Source organism: Triticum urartu, chromosome 1A, assembly GCF_056163025.1.
Source record: "Triticum urartu cultivar PI428250 chromosome 1A, HENAU_Tu73, whole genome shotgun sequence".
Classification (NCBI taxonomy): domain Eukaryota; kingdom Viridiplantae; phylum Streptophyta; class Magnoliopsida; order Poales; family Poaceae; genus Triticum; species Triticum urartu.
The window spans coordinates 16481567-16501638 of record NC_141873.1 but is presented as its reverse complement, the minus strand read 5'-3'; the positions used below and the strand labels follow the sequence as shown (position 1 = coordinate 16501638).

The window sequence follows — 20072 nt, the reverse complement described above, 5'->3', positions numbered from 1 at the left end:
TGGGGCCCTACGAGCACCTTTAGTACCGGTTCATGGCATGAACCAATACTACAGTTTCTTAGTAAGCTGTTTTTTAGTCCCACCTCACGAAGAGGGAGGCACTAGGAGAGGTTTATAAGCCATGAGTGCAGAGACGATGAAGAAGAGGCTCAATGCTCACATTGCTTAGCTTCAAGCCTTGAGGAATATGGTAGACTGCACGGAGCTATGTGCAGTGCCGTTTACACTATTCCAAAAGGCTTGAAGCTAATTAACGAGCATTGCACCTCTTTTTTATTTTTAATAACTTATTACAACTCCGGACTTCTTCTGTTACGGCAAAAACTGGATGCATTTTGTGTACAAACTGGACAATCTCATTCAAAGTATCAGGACCGGTTTCTGACGAAAACTCATTTGTTACACCGGCACTTCATTTTTTAAAACTTATTATAACTCCATACTTTGAACCATCAAGTTTCAACCATCAACTTGGCATGGTCTATAAAAATAAATGAATAGAAGAAAAGAAAAAAAAGCAGAAAAGAAAAAATAGCAGAAAAGAAAAAAACTATAGCAAAAAAGAAAAAAAACTATATAAAAACTACTCAGAAATAAATAGAAGAAAATAAATATAGCAGAAAAGAAAAAAACTACTCAGAAATAAATACAAAAAAATAAAGCAGAAAAGAAAAAAACTATATAAAAAAATTGGGGCGCTGCCCTGTGGGCCTGCTAGACCACGGGCGTGCAATTTCAGGCCCACAAGGCCCAGCAGACTCACAGGGTAGCGCGCCGTAGTTAGGCTCAGAAGCCTGCTTTATAGAGGAGTTCGAAAGGGCAGCCGCGGCTGGGTTTATAAACCAGTGTGGCTGCCCTTCGCCCGGCGAGGTGGGACTAAACTTTGTGGTGGCAGCGCACCACCTTTAGTACCGGTTGGTGGCTCCAACCGGTACTAAAGGCCTCTCCTATATATACAACACTTACGAAAAAATTCAGTTAGCTCCTTTGTTCGTCTTCATCGCCTCCCCGTCGCCGTCGCCGTCGTCGCGCCCCTTCCCAGTCGCCGTCGTCGCGCCCCGGCCGTCCCCGGTGTCGCGCGCGCCCCGGCCATCCCTGGCGTCGCGCGCGCCACGGCCGTCCCTGGCGTCGCGCGCGCCCCGACCGTCCCCGCCCCTGTCGTCGCGCGCGCCCGACCGTCCCCGTCCCCGTCGTCGCGCGCGGCGCCCCGGCCGTCCCTACCCCCGTTGCACCGTCCCTGTCGTCGCCCCCGTCGCGTCGTCGCCGTCTCGCGTCGCCGCCCGTACGCCGCTGCCCCCACTCATACGTACACACACACACATACACACACACACAATTTTTTTACTTATTTTCTGTTCTCTGTTTTTTAGATTAATGCATGTCAAATTGTTAATTAGATGAATTACCTAGATAAGAATGTTAGATTAATGTGAAATGTTAGATATGAATTAGGTAGAAAAGTTAAATATTAATGTCAATTGTTAGATGAATTAGCTATAGATATTAATTAGGTATATAAGATTTGAACTAGTTGAATTAATATAACTAGTTTATTTTTAGTAAATGCTTAGTTGAATTAATAGAACTTGTTGAATTAATAGAACTAGTTGAATTAGTTGAAATAATAGAACTAGTAATGTTTCACCTATATATAGAACTTAACTAGCTAGATGTTAATGTTAATGATTTTTTCTGTTATTTGTTAATGATTTTTCTGTTTTTTTTATTTTTTATACATATTTTTAGTTTATATAAATGTTAGATTAATGTCAAATGTTAGATGAATTAGATAGAAATATATGTTAGATATTAATGTCAAATGTTAGATGAATATTAGAATTAGCTAGATATTAATTAATGTTAGATAGTAAGTGTTTAATGTTTCACCTATATGAACATAGGAAATGTCGTCTGACGATGAAAAAGATTTCATTATGTGCGAACACTGTGAAGACCAACGCGGCCTGTGCGACAGAAATTTCCTTGTTGATAATAGGCGCTTCAGCATCAAGCTGGATGAGACATTCGAAGTGTATACAGTAAGTCACAACGGCAAGTATTTTTTCGTAATAAAGCATGACTTATGCTTCATTTGCTTGAACTTATAATTTTAATTTTTCACTATTCTACTAGAGCATCCTCTGACATGCTCGAATTTTTGTCTTGGATAAGATAGGTTTCAGTGCAATGAATGATATGGAGGTAAAGAGAATTTACTTGAAGACCGAGCATGGGTATACTTTCAACGTCAAATTATACAATGCAGACACATACACCATTTTAAATGCAAAACTTGGCAAGCACTATGCAAGGCTTATGCATTTGAGCCTAATATGGTTATCACCTTTGATATTCGTCTGGAAGATGATATTGAAGGTAATAGAGACATCTGGGTCGATGTGCAGACGCCTCCAGTTCTACCATTATGTGAGTTTTTTCTCAACCATGTTTATGTCTTTGATATTGTTTATTCAAAAATAGTTGACAACTAATTTCTATTGTCAGCTTATTTCGATTCAAGCAAACATGTCCGGCGCTTGGTAGACAGGGCCTATTACTGTCCCGGGGCTGAACTAAACTGCGAGGAGATAAGTCATTATGTTTCATGGCTTGAGGATCTTCATACTGTCAAGACAAATTTCTTCCTGCACTTAGAAATGTTAGTACTCAAAACGTGCGACCAATAGTGATCGTATTGAACTACGGTCACATCTATAATGGAAAGATGGTAAGATTTTTACTATTTGTCCTTGGTGCATCTTTTGCATACATTATTTTTGAAGCTAAACTTTCATTGCTAAGTATATTAATTATTATATGATGTTCTTCAACAGGGACTCCCTATGACAGTTGTGCCTCAGTGGATCGAGACAAAAGGTCGCATGTCAATGGTTAGCTTACGACCAAGATATCCTACATTGCACATGAGTGCATTCAGGATTTCTGAAAGCGATGAATGCTTAATAGTGAAATATTGGAGCAAAATTGTTAACGATCCCAGAGAAGTACTAGGGGGCAGCAAGGAGAAGCGCATCCCACGATTAGGAGACAGATTCATCTGCATGCTCCAGTATGATGAATCAGGAGATCTATACATGTTCTATGCTATTTTACCTGAGAGGGAGCAGCAGGAGTGATTTAGCTAGTTCATACTCTTAGTACTTGTCCTCTCATGTCCGTATTCTCGTCCTGAACTTAATTAATATCAAAGAGAGATTTGCTTGTGAACGCTTATAATATCATGACCATGTTGAACTCGATGATATCTTTGCTTCTGTTATAAGTGAATGTTTCTTCTTTAAGGTAGTGTTGGTGGTGATTAGATAGCGGTAATGACTATGATGATTAAATAGTGGTAATGACGACTATGATGATTTTTAGCTAGCTAGTATATACTGTTGTTGGTGATGATATGATGCAAGATTTTATATATTAATATGTGATGATGGTGATGATGATGATGATGAGTTATTATATATATCATTTATGAAAGAAACCGCAAATTAGTTTGAACTGGATGGATCCTAGCTAAGTGATCAAGTATATATATATGCCATATCCATATTACTTGATCACTTATGTGATCAAGTAATATATATGGATATATGGCATATACTTGATCACTCAGCTAGCTAATCCACATATGCATCCAGTCGAAACTAATCTGCGGTACTTTCACCTAATGATTTAACAACTCATTATAACGTAAAACAATTCTAAATTAAATTGATAACGCAAATTTAAAGGAAAAATAAAAAATAAAACCAAAACCCACAAACATTTAGTATTGGTTGGTGTTACCAACCGGTACTAATGATCTACCGCACCCGTGGCCTGGCTCGTGCCACGTGGTGGCACTTTAGCGCCGGTTCGTGCCGAACCGGTACTAAAGGGGGGGGGGGGCCTTTAGTGCCCACCCTTTAGTGCCAGTTATGGAACCGGCACTAAAGGTCTTTATGAACCGGGACTAAAGCCCGGTTCTGCACTAGTGTCCCCATCCTCACCATGGTCCCGATCCACCGTCGGAGATGTCATCCAGCCCATCCCCGACCGCCGCGATGGAGGTGCAGTCTACCTCGCCCATCGGCGTCCCTGCGTCGGCTCCGTCTTGCAAGGCGGAGAACGCCGCCCAGAAGTTGTGGCGACGCCTGCAGCGAGAGAGGGAGGCGGTGGCGCAGGAAGGTACGAGGCGGCGAGGGCGCTAAGGTAAATTGTTTCTTCTTTTAAAAAATCCAGTGCAACCTTTCATATCATACATTGCCTTTAAAAATTCATTTTTTGTTTTAAAAAAGCTACTTCCTATCTCACAATGAGGGTCGATCTAATTTAATTGTCCTTTTCATTTATGTATTTTGTTGAGGTTTCATCTCTTTGAGCGGAGCCCATATCTGACATCTTTTGACTGCTAATATATCTGACAACAGTTTTTAACTTCATCTGAATCTGCAACTCAAAAGTTAAAATGCAAACTGATATATTATAATCCCATATTTGGTGTGCCGCCAAAGTAACCATGTCCAACATATAGCCTCCCCTGATTAATTCCTACATCAGAGCATTGGCTGATTTGATTCCCTGTTTTTATGCCCTTTCAGACATATTCATTTAAGCTTCCATGTTTGCAGGCTTGATTGTTTCCTTCCCTTCGTTTCATTTATTCAATGCATGGTTAAGAAAAACTTGATTTTTGATTTTCCAAACCATCGATGCATGATTTAGGAAGATACTGAAACTCTGCCAAAAAAGAGTGATGGTTCCCCTCCCATGTTTCTAAGAGGTAAATCAAGCTGCATGGATTAATTTGTTAGTAATATCAGCATAATTTAGCGATGAGGTGATTCTTAGCTTGAAAATATTACTTTCTGAATCCACTTATGGTTCAAACCGTATAATGAAAATAAGATATTTTTTCCTTCGGAAGTGCTCTATGGACTTAAAGCATTTTCTCATAATATTATATGGAATAAATTTTGGTTTCACTCCATAATTAGAGGGTGATTTTTCAGAGATCATATTTTATTTCGTAACATAAAATAAATTTGAGTGCATGAGGAATCCCATTTTTAACCGTGTATTTGTTAGAAATGCATCTTTTTTTGCGGGTAGAAATACATCTATTTGGAATAGATAAATGTGTGGATGGATTGTGAACCGCTAGAAATTATGGTAGAACCACAATTCATTCACTCTAAGAAAGTGAATTGTTCTGGTGCTCTTGTTGGATTTGTTTGGAAGTGTGGATGGATTGGTGATGTAGAAACCTGTCTTGGCACAATATCATGAAACTTACTAATCCCTCTGTCCCATAATATAAAATGCTATTACAACCGATATAATCGCATATTGGATGTAATAACATTCGAACGGAGGAAGTACTTATGATGTTCTTCTTATAATCTTATCTGTTTGTTAATGTTTTCTTTTGCAGATTTACATCTCCCATTTTTCTAGGATGTGCCATGCTTCCACATGTGGAGATCTTTTCATTTTGGTCCACTTATATTATTTTCTCCTAGCTTAAGGATCTAGGCTATCCATGAGTTATTGGACATGATACAGTCTCACTATGAGAAGCTTCTTGATCCATGATGCTTGTTACTGTGAGATTGATTGTTTGCTCCATTTATTAATTCCTTGTGATTTATAATCTCAGTAAAGTTGTACAGGGTCGTTAAATGCCGTATTTCCTAATGACACTATAAAAAGATATTGATTCTTTTCATTTGTATCTATCATTAAGTGGCTTGTAATGTGTCTATATTTATATTAGTTAACACACCCATTGCATGCATAATTTTATAATCTTGATAATTAATTGATGACAATATAGACGTGCGTTTGCACGATGCAACATTACTAGTAGTATTAAAAAACAAATCGGACACGACCATACCTGGCCAACTTTTTTTTTGACGGGTAACTAGGGACTTTATTAAGGAGTTAAAGTAAACAGAATACAAATAATGTCTGGCACTGTCCCTAGCCAAATATGACGACCTACTGGAAGCGAACATGCAGCTTTCGCAAGAGCGTGTGCTTCGAAATTATTTTCTCTGTGTTCAAACTTGAACTTGACGAAGTTGAACTCCTTTCTTCTAGCCGATATTTCTTGCAAAATTGGTGCATAATGGGTCGCTGCATCCGTGTCAATCTTGCTCACCACTTCCATGCAGTCGGAGGCTATAATCATACGTGAAAGATTTAGGTCCTGAGCCAGCGCCAAAGCCTCATTGCATGCCTGTGCTTCTAGACCGGTGGATTCAACCAGTCCATCAAAAATAACCGCAGATGCACCCAAGAATTGGCCTTCCTTGTTCCGGCATATTGCAGCTGCTGCACCAAATTTGCCCTGCCGTGAGATCCCGCCATCCACATTAATTTTTGCTTCATCTCCGTCTGGTGCCATCCACTTTGACGCTCGGGGTCGCACACTACCCACGTTTTTGGCCTGCATACTCTTGCTGTCCAGGGCAATTTCCAGGTCTTGGAGAAACCTGTTTATGAAACAGAAGGTTGACAAAGGGCTCTGAAACTCATTATCGTGAATCGCTCTCCTGCGTGCCCACCAAATTGCCCACATGGTTACTAGGACTATCGCAAGGTCTGCTTCGTTCAGAGTTTCAAAAAGCCAAAAGAGCCAAAGCCGTGCATCATTTGATCTGTTGGACAGAATGTGTTCCAGTACTTCCTCATCTCCTAGTGCCCAGACGCACCGTGCCATATGACAGTCAAAGAGTGAGTGGCGCCAAGTATCTGATTCCGCATTGCACAAACTGCAGGCCTCAGATGTGGTCATCTTCCGACGGTGACGAGTTTGTCCCGTAGATAACGAGGTGTGGGCAAGCCGCCACACAAAACCACGCACTTTTGACGGGACTCTCGACTTCCACAATCTGATCCAATCTCTTTTACTTGCATCTTTATCAGATCTGTTTGCTCTTTGCTCTATCCAATCTTCCCTTTGAGACTTGATGCTACTAATCATTCTATACACCGATCTGACGGAGAAAAGACCTCTCTTGTCATAGTGCCAAGCATAAAAATCCTGGTGTAAACGAGTGCTCAAAGGGATATTTAGAATAGCATCTACATCTGGCCCGATGAATTGCTCGCTTAAAACGTCCTTATTCCACGTTCTGGTGGTTCCATCAATAAGCTCAGATACTTGTTGCGGCGGGTTAGCAGTTATGGGACAGATCGGCTTGAGTTTATAGTCACGCGGAATCCAGTTATCCCGCCAAATCTCAATGTCCTCACCTGTACCCACCCTCTTGATGACCCCCAATGCAAGAATGTCCCTTCCTTCGATGATTGATCGCCATACCTGAGAGGGGTGGCTCCCCAAGGTTGCATCCAGAATGTTACATTGTGGATAATATCGAGCCTTCAGAACTCGCGCACTGAGAGAATCAGGGTCCATTAGAAGTCTCCAAGCTTGCCGAGCAAGCAAAGCGAGGTTAAAAAGTTCTATGTCCCTGAACCCCATCCCTCCCATAAACTTCGGCTTGCACATGGTGCTCCAAGACACCCAGGCAGTCTTCCGTTTGCCTTGTTTGCTGCCCCACCAAAACTTCTGGAGTAGCCCATTTAAATGTTCACAGAGGCCTCTTGGTAGTTTAAAGCATGCCATTGAGTAAGTCGGAATAGATTGAGCAACTGATTTGATGAGCACTTACTTCCCTCCCGAAGATAAGCACTTCTCCATCCATCCTTGTACATGTTTCCAAATTCTGTCCTTTAAATAGCGGAAGCAGCCTTCCTTTGAGCTCCCGACATCCGCAGGCAAGCCAAGGTATTTTTCAGACAAAGATTCATTGTGTACCTCCAGCACGTTCTTGATTTCATTCCTTGTTGACTCCGGCACTCCCTTGCTGAAGTAAATAGACGACTTGTCTATATTTATTCGTTGTCCAGATGCATCACAATATTTCCTCAATAGTTCACGAACCTTGGTTGCACTGTCGCTGCTAGCTTCAAAGAAAAGCAAACTATCATCCGCAAAAAGGAGATGATTAACTGACGGTGCTGAGGCCGCGACAGAAACCCCTCGAGTGCCACCGTCTTGTGATTTCAACAAACAAGAAAGGCCTTCTGCAGCCAGAAGGAATAAGTATGGGGAGATTGGCCCGTTAGCACGCATGCCCGGCCCAATGCATGGTTAATCAAGCTGTGACTGGCCCATAGCCCACCTAGGGCCGTGCAGGCTTGGCACGGCCCTTTTTATTTTTTATTTTATTTTGACATGCCAATGGGCCAGCCCAATAGGCTGAATAATAGGTGGGCCGACGTGCCGGCCCGTGAGGCAGGTTGTGTCGTGCCTGAGCCTGGGATGCCAGCACGCGTACAGCCCCCGCACGTCCTGTATACTAGCCATGCCTGGTAGGGTTGTGACATGCTTAGCCCGTTTAACTCTAGGCTGGTCGTGCCAGGCCAGGCCGGCCCATTTGGCCAGGTTTGGACCAGACCGCCGGTCTGACCGGAAAAACCGAGAACGGCACCTTGCATGTTTTTTAAGGTGTACTGGTCTTTTAGTAAAAAACAAGAAAAATATTTTTAAAAAGGTGCATAAACAAGGAATCGAACATCTAACCTTGATGTAAGGCACACTAAAGGTGCATTTGAATTTTGTGATTTTATTAATGGTTTACATTCAATATTATGAGTATTAATTTGATTTGAGGTCAAAATTTTGAAAAAAAAACCCTTAAATATTATGGTTTTTTGTCGCAAATGAACCGATTAACCGTTGGTCTGACCAGTAAAAATTTGAACCAGCAGTCTCACTGATTCGATAGCCGGTTCCTTTTTTAAACTATCGGTGTGTGTGTGATAGAGAGGAGGGGCCGGCTTGTAGACCGCCTCTGATGGGCCTTTTGGACCAAGCCCAAATGGGCCAGGTGAGCCAAGACAGTCCACAGTTTGTTTGGTTTTATTAAAACATAAATTAAATAAATGGATAAAGTTCAAATACTTAAAAGATTTCAAAAATCATATAAAAATGATTATCATTTTTAAAACAATTATATGGATTTATAAAAATAGTACCATTAATTTTGGTCAACTTAAATTTAAAGTTCAATTAATTAAAAATTAGATAGTAAGTAATAGAATCACTTAACAATTCAATAAAAATGGTTCCATAATTTTTGAATAACGTAGTTTTGATGAATTAGGAAACAAAAGTTGATAATAATCAGTATTAAATAAAATTCATTAATCAAATTCACTTATAAACCATTAGAAGGATTTTGGGGGGAGAAATGCCATGTCATCATATGCATATAGTAACATATTACTGATTTCTTGGAACATTAGCCCTTATCGGACTATATATTGTTTCCAGAACCAGAGGCACCAGCTTATCTGAAAGTCTCGAGTTGCACTACTTATGTGTCACCACCTTAACAAAAATTTGCCAACATGTGTGTGCCTTGATTGCCTCTTCTTCGAGGGGTTAATCCGAAGGGGAGGACAAGGTAGTGTTATGAATGTGTAGGAAGGTGAATATACGATTAGCTTGCGATCCCTTTCATATATGCTTTCTCATCTTAAACCCAAAGTACTCACCCTTGCCACAACAACAACATGTGCAGGTCACAACTATACCTGAGATGTTGAGACATGACATTCCTACTTGGAGTACCCCGACAACAATGAGTAATGAGTAGACTAGCGAGACCCGTCCGGCAGCCTGAAACCAATCGGATGGGACCGTTGCTTTATGTTTCCACCTCTTAGGCATCATTGAGTTTTGTCTGTACTCAGACTATTTGAGACTTCTGATGTGATGATGTTTGATCAAGTGGTCTCTCAGTGTAATAATTTGGATCTTGGCACTTGTATGCCCTATTCATATATATCTATGTTGCCTCTTTGGTAGTGGAAATGTTGTGATATTCTTCTATAGTCCACAACATATGACGGTGTGTGTATTATATGAAGTCATATGTTTCGGCGGTACTATATGCTCTTCTATTGTAGAAATGGATCGGATGGTCTATATTTAGAATAGTACTGCATATGGAGCCTTATAACTCGGAGAATTCTCTCCTAACTAGTGGATGTTTGGTAATGGCAATGCAGTGATTGTATGGACATAAGGAGGGGTTTTGTGTCTCTTTGTGTGGTGGAGTGAAGAATTATCGGTGTTGGCAAGTTTCTCTTTGACCTTAAGGCGCCAAGCGCACCATCGCACCATGTCGGAAAAAATGAGTAAAAGAAACCACAAGCACCCCTTTTTCTTTTCTTTTTGAAGCTAGACATTATTCTGCAGATTTTCGGAGCATATGCATGCATGGGTTGAAACCTTATCACTTCACTTATTGTACATGTTGGCAAGTTGGAAAATATTCGAGACATATATGTTGTGGTCATGGCACTAGCTGCTCTTACATCTAACATGCAAATTGCAGCAGTGAGCCTGGCTTGATTGATTGTTCAAATTTTAGATTTTTATCAGAAGATGCAGATCCTACTGTATTTTTCTCCGGTATTTTCAGACTTTCGGAATAACAAATGAGAAATCTCGATTCCTACTCACGTGTTACACTGAATATACAACGGTAGAAATTGGTGTAAATCTTCTGCAGAATAGTGGCTAGTTACCAAAAATAAAAGAAAAAACTAAACCCCGCTGTTGGCTTTGTTCTTTGCAGCAAGAGAACCTGGAAGGACCAGACAAACTCTACAGAATTCATTTCCGGCCATGATATCCAGAAATGACAATTGTTGCAAAAGAAAAGAAAAGAAAAGAAAAAGGGTATTGGTGATAATTAACATCCATTCTATCATTGGAAATATTAAAGGTTACATGGGAAATAGAAAGGCATTAATTGATTAAAATCAATTCCTTCTGTGGGAAGAAAGCATTGAAGAATAATAATGGCTGGAGCTAGGTATTTCAAATACTAGTGCATGTGCATCAATTCATTGCTATCGTATCACAATGGGATTTACAATTATGTCAAACTAAACAAACCTTGCCGTAGTGAGACAGGGACAGAATTTAAATACAAAATTGCAGGTAGGCGGGGGTGCCAGAATAGACATTGATACAAAATTGGGGAGGGCAAGCGCCCTACAGAAAAAAAAATTGCTAAGAATAAATCTTCACACAATAGAAGATGCTGCAAGGAGCTTGCGACAAGCTAGCGTGATCACTTGGCATACATGCAAAGGTACCTTCGCGCATCGGTCAATTGCGTGACAGGTAAAAACGAGGTCGGTTGCAGAACTTCCTACCGTTCTTTTTGACATATAGTGCAATGCCAACACACAGACCGGCCCACACAAGTGCTACCACCAAGTGGCGAAGATCATTCCGGGCTGCAAATTATGGTTCCACAAAGGCAACAGAATCAAGTTACATGTCAATAAAGCACAACTTCTGGCTGAATACACTAAGGATGACAAAGACTGAATTAAACTTCTCCATATAGGTCTGCTTTGGTTTGTGGGATTTTCGTAATCATTGTCAATTCCAGAAAATATATCAAATTCAGAAGCCAGAAAACTTTACCTTGTCGTAGAGACATAAGCATGAACATAGCAGCGCAAAAAATCAATGCAAAAGCAACACGGAAGGACTGCAAAGGAGAAAACGTGCAAGTAAGATAACATTCGGTGCAAATGTTAGAACCAAGTACTGCAAACTTGCAATGTCATACACAAAGAAGTATTGGCCAGTGAAACAGCTAATACCCACCTGCATAACTCCGGGTTTGCTTGGAAGCGCAGCGTCCCGACTAACTGATGATACGTAATGTCCTTGAAGAAGGTCCATGGCATCCTAGAAACAACACAACCGAAACAAACCTCTATCTGAGAAGGGCTGGAAGATGCAGGTCACAGATCAATCCACCTGCCTGATTTGTAATACATATTTTTCAATGCTTTTGTATAATATAAATTATTTTTTACAAGTATAAAAATATGATTATTTCTCACATTTTAACTCAACTATGGATATAGTTACTTGATTTACCATTAGCTAGCCTCTATATATACACCTTTATTATATATGTAATAATGGTACAATACTTTGTAATTTTAGCTGATGACAGACTTATACATTATTCTTTGTCAGATCTAAAACCTGCCCTCACTTGCCCAACCATCGATGGTGAACTCCAACCCAACCCCGCCACACGTTGTGAACTTATTTTTCTATTCACTTAAGTTGCATGCATGCTAAGACAGCAAAAATACCTGCTTAGTACCATCTGCAAAGTTGTTGAAGTAGTATCTAGCAAGTGCATTCCACAGATCATTAAAAATTCCCTGAGTAGTCCGTTTCCCATACCTAATAGACAAAACCAAATCTATAAATATGGACAACTTAAGAACAAGAAATAATGAAAACAGACAACATTCTTTTCCTTGGAAGATCAAACATGAAAAAGAGAGATATATGAACGTAAAGCTGAAAGGCCACAAAAGAGTGAAAAAAAAAGATAATACAATGTCTAGATGCATCAGTATTACTTTCCAAATTAAGTGATCTTTTCAGTTTTACAGATCATTTTTCTCCAGATTGAACTGATGTCGGTTATGTTTAACAGTAGACATTCTGGAGGTGAAACAGGAGAAGAGATTTACTGCACCAAATGTTACAGCATCTTAAAACCTTGAATCGAATAAAAATAGCAGCTCGGTTGTGACTCAAGGTGGCCAGAATTACTAGTGTGCTTAAAATAGTAAACCCATTTGGGGAAATGAAAAGGGAGGAAATAAAGATGCTGACAGTTGTTACAAACACTTCAAAAAACAAGTGAATGCTGCATTCGCTTTATAGAGATTACCGGACAAAGTCTCCCTTCAGAGCAGGAGTGCCAGAGTACTGAGTGCTTATTGCATCTCCATGATTTGCCCACACTGCAAATGGTTACAGCAACATTGGTCAAAGACAAATACAGGGGAAATATAAGTAGGAACCATGGTTAGAGAATATCAAACATAATACTCACAAACTTTGTAATCTGCATCGAAAGCTGGGTAATTGCTGATTGTATCGTTACCACCAAAAACTCCTAGTTGTTGGAGCTGGCTTTCAAGAGTTTTTCTTCCAACCATGCTCTGTTTAAGCATTGTCGATGTTTTCAATGTTCATTATGCAGATCAAGATATAAGATCAGAGAAAATGCAATCTTTAATGATATGTTTAAGCAATGCTGGTGTGATGTAATTTGTTTATTTAATGAAAGAAGTTGGATCGCTTTCTCAAAAAAAATCAGGTCAAGATGGAAGGTAAGAGAAAATGCAATATCTAAAAATGTCAATCCAATAATGGTTTGTCAGAGAAAGATGGGCTAACACACAAATACTTTGAGACTGATGTGGCCCATAAGATTTGCAATTGGATGCAAGTAAGGCACGTAATCTGGCTGCAACAGTACGATATTTTGTTCTAGCACAGACCATCATCAAACGAAACATATGGCTCAACCTAAACAAGCTAATCGATGTAGCTCATGCTAGTTTAAAATTTGCATATATGAAAAAACACATATGTGTTTGTGGTTAGCTTAGATGAGCCCATTGATACATAATTAGACACCCTCTATAAAAAATACCTAGAACAAGTTCAGTGTTAACTTCTGTATCTTCTAAAAATGCATCTAGGAGGTAACACTGAAAAAAAAAGGAGAATGAATAGGCCTTCCGCATCTAAATAGAATATCACACTATATAGATTCCAAATGAAGCAGAAACAACAAATGATAGCACAACAAGAGATTTTGTTAAAGAAGAAAAAAAACATGACCGCCTTGTACTAGAGTTTGTACCTGAGTTACATTAGTACGATCTAAGCAATCGACACAATTTGTTCTGACAGTGCCAGTCTGCCCCACCATTTTCTTGCCTTGATCATCCAAAAGGAAGTACCTATACCACAACATTAGTAATACCATGGAGATGGAAGCAATTATAAGAAAAATAAAGAACATAGTACGCTCATCATCATTAGTATTGCTTTCGTGTCAAATACATTGATCAAATATAACACTTTAGTAGCAAGGCAAAGAAATCCAGGTTAAACAACTGTAAAAACTAGAAACAGATAACAGGAGCAGGTGTAGTCGAAGAAAATTAACATCAAGCAGTAAAACATGTAAAACTTCATTTCTTATCTCTGAGGGACATACTTATGCTTCTTAAGATAATCCTCAATTTGATCATACAACTGTGAAAGGCGCTCAAAATGAATATGACCACATATTTTATGGAAGTCAAAATGTATGAATCTGCAGTAAGTAGACAATGTAGCACAATTAGGAACAGACAACCACAATAGGAGAAATCTAAATTGTGGAAAATGTGACCTTATATCTTCACTGAGAATAGGCTCAATCGACTTTGCATATCTTTCATACAGGCGGCCTTCACCACCAGTCTGAATATAGGAATAAGAAAAGAGAGTAAATGCACATGGAAAACAGAGTAAGCTACTATCAGGCCAACAAACACCCATACACTGAAATATAAATATGAAAGGCAAATCTGTCAACAAAGTTTTCGCCAAAAAATAGCTAGATCATTCATAGGGCACAAGCTGAACGGAGTTACTAGTTCCATTGGAAGGAGTGAAATATGCACAACCAAAGATACAATGGTGGCGTGCCAAACAAATATGCGAGATTATTCCTAAATGAGGAATTCTGAATCTGCTATTGTAAAAGAGACACCCTTATGCTGGACCACCACCCAAAAAATTCTAGCACTTCGTGAGTCCAAGAGTTCATTACTTACTGTATTGACAAGATCAATACCCACGACAGCTCCATATTTCTTTTGTAAATCATGAAAGTGTCGCTCAAGCACACGAGCCTGCAGAACAGAGACGCAACACAAATTAGGATGAAAAAAAGGTTATGCCAAGGCTGCATTATAGTGCAAAAATCAACAATGTTTATTAGAATAGTATCAATGCCCTGAAGGGAAGGAAAATAGAATAAAGATAGAATTGACAGAACTCACCGCCTCCTCCACTCTAACAATGTCAAAACTAGGTTTATATGTCAAATCAACTATCTGCTCCCACAAAAAAGGCATAGAACCTCGAACCTGCAATATATAGTAGTTTCATTGAGTTGTCCAAAAACATAAAAATAACACAGTAGTACCATCTGAACATGGTTGAGATCATTGTACCACTTAAGGACTTTTAGCACACAGACTAAAAGAAAGGAAACCAAAAGACCAAAAGAGAAGAGAAATCAAAAACATTTAATCAACTATTAGTCTAGCCAGTGATTTTCATATTGTTTATTTAGAAACCTACTTGTACATAGGATGCTGTATATCCTTTTGTTTGCATTATCTGCTCTGATTCAACAAAATTTGCTGCATAGCCCTCTGGATCAGCACCCCGTCTCCAACACCGTGTACCTTCAGTTAACAACATCCGCTTAATTTTTTAATTAACCAAAAGGTATTCAATTTCTAAAAACGGAAGGCCAAGTAAATTGGTTAAATACTGAAATTAGTTTAACTCAAAAATAGTGAAGAACTCATTATCAAACTTATTTTGATGCTTCAGAACTCTCACCTATCCTTCTTGTGCACCTGCGTGCAATCATGGTTACTACTACTTTATCTGATCCAACTTCTGCATGTATATTCTGAAAACCTGACATTTAGTTAAGTTACAGCAACTCAAATTGATATAACAAATCCTAATCGAATAGGTAATTTAAGTCTAAACTAGCAATACTCCATCTGTTTTCAAAATAGATGACGTCCTAAAAAGCGTACAGTCTAACCACCAATTAACAAATAAAATGGGAAATTTTGACCAATGCCACTATTCTCAAACCCCATTCAGCTTATGACATCGTTTTTGTTTGCAAATTACACGAATGCCACTATTCTGTTGGAGGCTATTTTATGTTTGCCACAACATCAGTTTTTTTCCCTGATTAACACAGCCAGCCCCCTTTGACTGGCCCTGCCTTTCAATTCTGTTGGACATATGGTAAATAGTAGCATAAGGCACATAAGTATACATGTGGTCAAGGTTTTAAAACTTTGACCACTAATATATATGCGGAAGTACATGGATTGAGCATGCAATCTTGTATTTGTCTTGCGAAATACTTTTATGCCATATGCCATTTTACTAATTTTGTAGGTATTATAAGTACAAAGTCATAGTCAAACTCGTTTGTTGGAGATTGTGAGCATGGTATGATATTTTGGGTAGTGCGAAGGAGTATATCAATGAGCAAAGGATACTTCCTTGAATGACCGGTAATAAGTATTGGTCCAGCTGTCAAGGAAAAAAAGGAAATCAAAATTCTTTACAAATATTGGATCTGATATTCTTAAAACTGGAAATTACAAAAACAAAAAAAAAGTAATCTTACTTTGTTCTCAATGAGAGGCTCCAACAAGTAACCATTCCACATAAATCTACGTTCTGCCTGCAAAGAATGTAGTAAATTGGTCTGTGCAGAAGAGTTTGTATTCACATGTTGAAAGGAACATTTAGCAAAGGAAACCATTCGGAAAAATCGGCTATGTAGTACTACGAGCACACACTTTAGACATATACCATCAAAAGAAACATCATATACCAAAGCCTAAGTGTAAAGCCAGCCATAGTTACATGCCACAATTACAGTTCATGTTGTTTTGTGCAAATTTGTATTACAGCTTACATTTATGGTCATTAGTTTGTTCAGTCATTCAAACTTTTCTGTAGACATTAAAACAATGAATATTCTATACAGCTTAAGTGTAACTTACTGACCAAAGATGCAACAAGGAGAACGTAGAAACTCCTACCTAGCATCACATGTACTACCTCCATCTCAAAATATAAGACGTTTTTGTAGGCTAGTTTAACCTACAAAAATGTCTTACATTTTGAGACTGAGATAGTAGTAGATTACTCTCTACAATGGGAAAAGGATTGGACGTCCCATGTGTAAACAAGCTCCAGCATTACATGAGTAAAAGGCAACAAACCTGTCTCCAAAGTGGAAGTGCTTTGAACGTGTCCCCAAGATCATATACCCTCTGTAAACTGCAACAGAAGGGATAAAGGTAAGTGTCATTCAGACTTGCAATGACAAGAGAACTGAATTAAAATAAGACCATAGGATTAATTCTGGTATAGTTTAACTGGGAGAAAAATTGCCATCCATTTTGCTAGGCCAATTAATGTTTTCTTTGAAACTCCATGTACCATTAAACGACAAAATGCATGTAACAAAAAGGAATCATATACGATACCCACGTAAGTGTCAAGTTGGCCTCATAGGAGAAGTACAGGCCTATACTCCTCTCTGCAGCATCCAAGAGGTCTGAAAATTCGCTCTCCATCTTTTTCTGGTAACATCATTCTACAATCATTACATGCCATACACATATGGAAACAGCATAACTGGGAACAAATTGACAATTATCGGAGTCGGACCTGCTCGGCCGAAGATGCGGTAGTGCAGGGGAGAACTTTTAGTCCTGTAACTTTGAAAACAGCATGTCCCATGTAGGATCCGACGCAATCACGGTCAGTGATGACCAGACAACATGATCCAACTGCAAGCTTGAGCACTCCTACCACACCAAACACTATCCTAACTTTTGGGTTTGCCGAGGGGCCACGCGGTGGCAACTCTTGCACTAGGTTCATACATCCATTGGTCCGGCTTACTGAGAGGAACAGGTCAGCAAGGCCATCGACCGGTTCAAATACATAACGGTCTGCAAACTCCCAAACCCTCAGCCTCGTGTGCAGTTTCGGTGATGGAGATGCATCCTTTGGCGGATCCATTGCAGGGTACCCTGAAGTATTATTAAGCATGGTGAATCTTTTGAACAGTAGAGATGTCACAGACTAATGCAGCACAGCAGCAGATATGTTCAGCTTAAGAAATGCGATGAGGACAATTATGCTAGAACGACAGTGATGCGAAAAGTGCAGAAAAAAGGAACTTCCTTTTCCACTCAAAGCTTGTCCCGTTCCAGGTCCACCATACGATTACTCCTGGTTCAGGTTCAGAGTATGCCACCAAAAAGCTATCCTAGTTTCGCATTTGCTGTTTTGACCAGATTATTAAGCGAACGCTGTGAAGGCCTACAGAGACGTAGCTACTCCCTATGTAACTTAATATAAGACGTTTTTTGACAGTGTCCTGGACTCTAAAAAAGCCTTATGAAAAGTTACAGAGGAAGTACTTATCTACTCCCTCTGTAAAGAAATATAAGAGCGTTTAAAACACTAACGTAGTGATCTAAGTGCTCTTATATTTCTTTACAGAGGAAGTACTGTACAAGATAGCTTCCGCAATAACACTGGATTTTGTGTTTTTCAAGAGCAGAAATTATATCCTCTGCTTCATTACTGCCTCCGTAGTCTGCTAGTAGTAGTACTGTTACATGTTGGAAAGAAGAAGAAAAAAATCACATTGTGCAATAAACGCGGTGGGGACACATTTGTGAGAAGGTAAAAGCCAGCAGCATTTGTGTCAAACTGTCTTCCTCTAGCCATTGGGGGCGAGCCAAACAAAATGCAGCTCCTCCTCCCAGTAGGGCGAACCCAGAAAAGAAAAGGCAGCGGAGCATCCGGGAGGAAGACGACGAGAAGAAACCGTGCTGGATTACACGGTCTTCCAAGCGGCGGACGCGGGTCGGGAATTCCGTCGAACAAGTAAGGGGCATGAAAGACGGCCATGTCCCTGGGGTCACCGATGCCGGCCGGCACAATGTAGGAGTGTATCAATTCAGGAACACCGCAGATGCAGCGAATCGTCGGTCGGAGCGGCCAATCGTCGATGCCGAACGTAGGCGCACGCAGCCTACCGACAAGGAAGGGAACCCGGCTACGTTGCCCGACGCGAGAGAGACCTGGCATTGGGTCGTTACCTGCGAGAGCCGAGCGAGGCGACGGGGACGATCCGATCCGAGGCGCCGGCGCGCGCGGGGTGGCGGGGGCGGTGGTGGGTGTCTCGGGCGAGCGCTGGGGAGGGGAGGGGAGGGAGGAGAGGAGTCCGTGCGTCCTCGTCGCGGGGGAGGGGCGGTGGGGTGGGAGGGGAGTGCTTGGCGGGGTGGTGGTGGGGGAGGAGTGGAGAGCCCGCCCGCCCGCACGTCGCGGCATGCCATGGCCATGGTGATCCGTCCATCCACCATCGACGCGCCGCCTGAATCGGCAGCCGGAGGTCCGCGGGAGTCAAGCACCGGGCCTTCGGTCTTTCCGGTTTGCCTGGTCCGGTTTTTTCCGGTCTTTCAAAAAAATCGGTCTTCCCTAGTTGACGACCGGGATTATTTTTGTTTCCTCGGTTATCTGTTCGTCGGTCTTCGGTCTTTTCGGTTTGCCTAGTCCGGTTTTTTTCAGTCTTTTTTAGAAAAAGATGGTCTTTCGTAGTCGACGACCGAAATTATGTTTTTTCGTCGGCCTTCAGTCTTTGCAGTACGGTGTTTGCCCTGTTTGGTCCTGACTAAATGGACAAGATTTCATGCTACAACCTCATATTCATGCACATTACAATTCGGGAAAAAAACAACCCACACACGAAATGAAAGCCTTCCAGACACTGGCGGAGCTATGTGATAACAAACCAATGCTATGGCCCACCCAAGCCTAATGAAAACTAGCAAGGAGTGACAGTAAAATTGACCTACGAACACAAAAAATGTTGGGACTTCTTTAAAATGGCCCGTCCGGCTCTTAAATTGTAGCTTCGCCGCTGCTCCCAGAGCTTAGGCACTCTCAGACGTCGGATGCGCTTCTTCATACGTTTTGCACCGTCTGATTTTCATTTTTGGATGAGATCATCCGTTAACCAAAACACTGTATCAAGGGCACTTTTATGGCCTTTCAATGTTAGCGATGTGGCCATAAGGGGGCCTGATGCATGCCTTCCGCGGTGAAATTATCATGCCACCGTCTGATATTTCCCTATGCCGCCGAGGTAAAAACTAAGATTTTTATGGATGGCCATGTGCATGTCAGCTGTATGTTTGCTCGGTGGTGGATGATGTGAGGGAGAACCCATGAGGTTTCCCCCAATCAGTTTCTTTCTCTCTTCCTAGCCTGCTCTCTTCCTTGTCTCCCCCGCGCCGCAGCCCAG

The 20072-nt window shown here is 40.6% G+C and overlaps 1 protein-coding gene across 1 annotated transcript; it reads right to left on the bottom strand.

The window, feature by feature from the left end:
* Positions 1-10868: 10868 nt before the first annotated feature.
* On the bottom strand, positions 10869-19164 carry LOC125542830 (phosphoinositide phosphatase SAC7). Its single transcript, XM_048706041.2, has 19 exons — positions 18868-19164; positions 17420-17787; positions 17240-17331; positions 16969-17026; positions 16365-16421; positions 16234-16267; positions 15548-15628; positions 15281-15387; positions 14977-15063; positions 14749-14826; positions 14322-14392; positions 14145-14243; positions 13785-13884; positions 12966-13074; positions 12801-12873; positions 12208-12301; positions 11705-11788; positions 11519-11585; positions 10869-11325 (listed from the first exon to the last, which is right to left on the bottom strand). The coding sequence occupies exons 1-19, from the start codon at positions 19097-19099 to the stop codon at positions 11195-11197; spliced, it is 2022 nt and encodes a 673-aa protein (XP_048561998.1). The 5' UTR covers positions 19100-19164; the 3' UTR covers positions 10869-11194.
* Between the last annotated feature and the right edge of the window lie 908 nt (positions 19165-20072).

What these genes read in the sequence shown, in the direction of transcription:
- LOC125542830 (XM_048706041.2), bottom strand. Translation starts at nt 19,099, where the DNA reads ATGCCGCGACGTGCGGGCGGGCGGGCTCTCCACTCCTCCCCCACCACC. An exon ending in GTATTGATCTTGTCAATACA is followed by an intron (nt 14,393 to 14,748) that starts GTAAGTAATGAA and finishes TCCTATATTCAG; the next exon opens with ACTGGTGGTGAAGGCCGCCT. An exon ending in TTGCAGATGGTACTAAGCAG is followed by an intron (nt 11,789 to 12,207) that starts GTATTTTTGCTG and finishes TGTTGTTTCTAG; the next exon opens with GATGCCATGGACCTTCTTCA.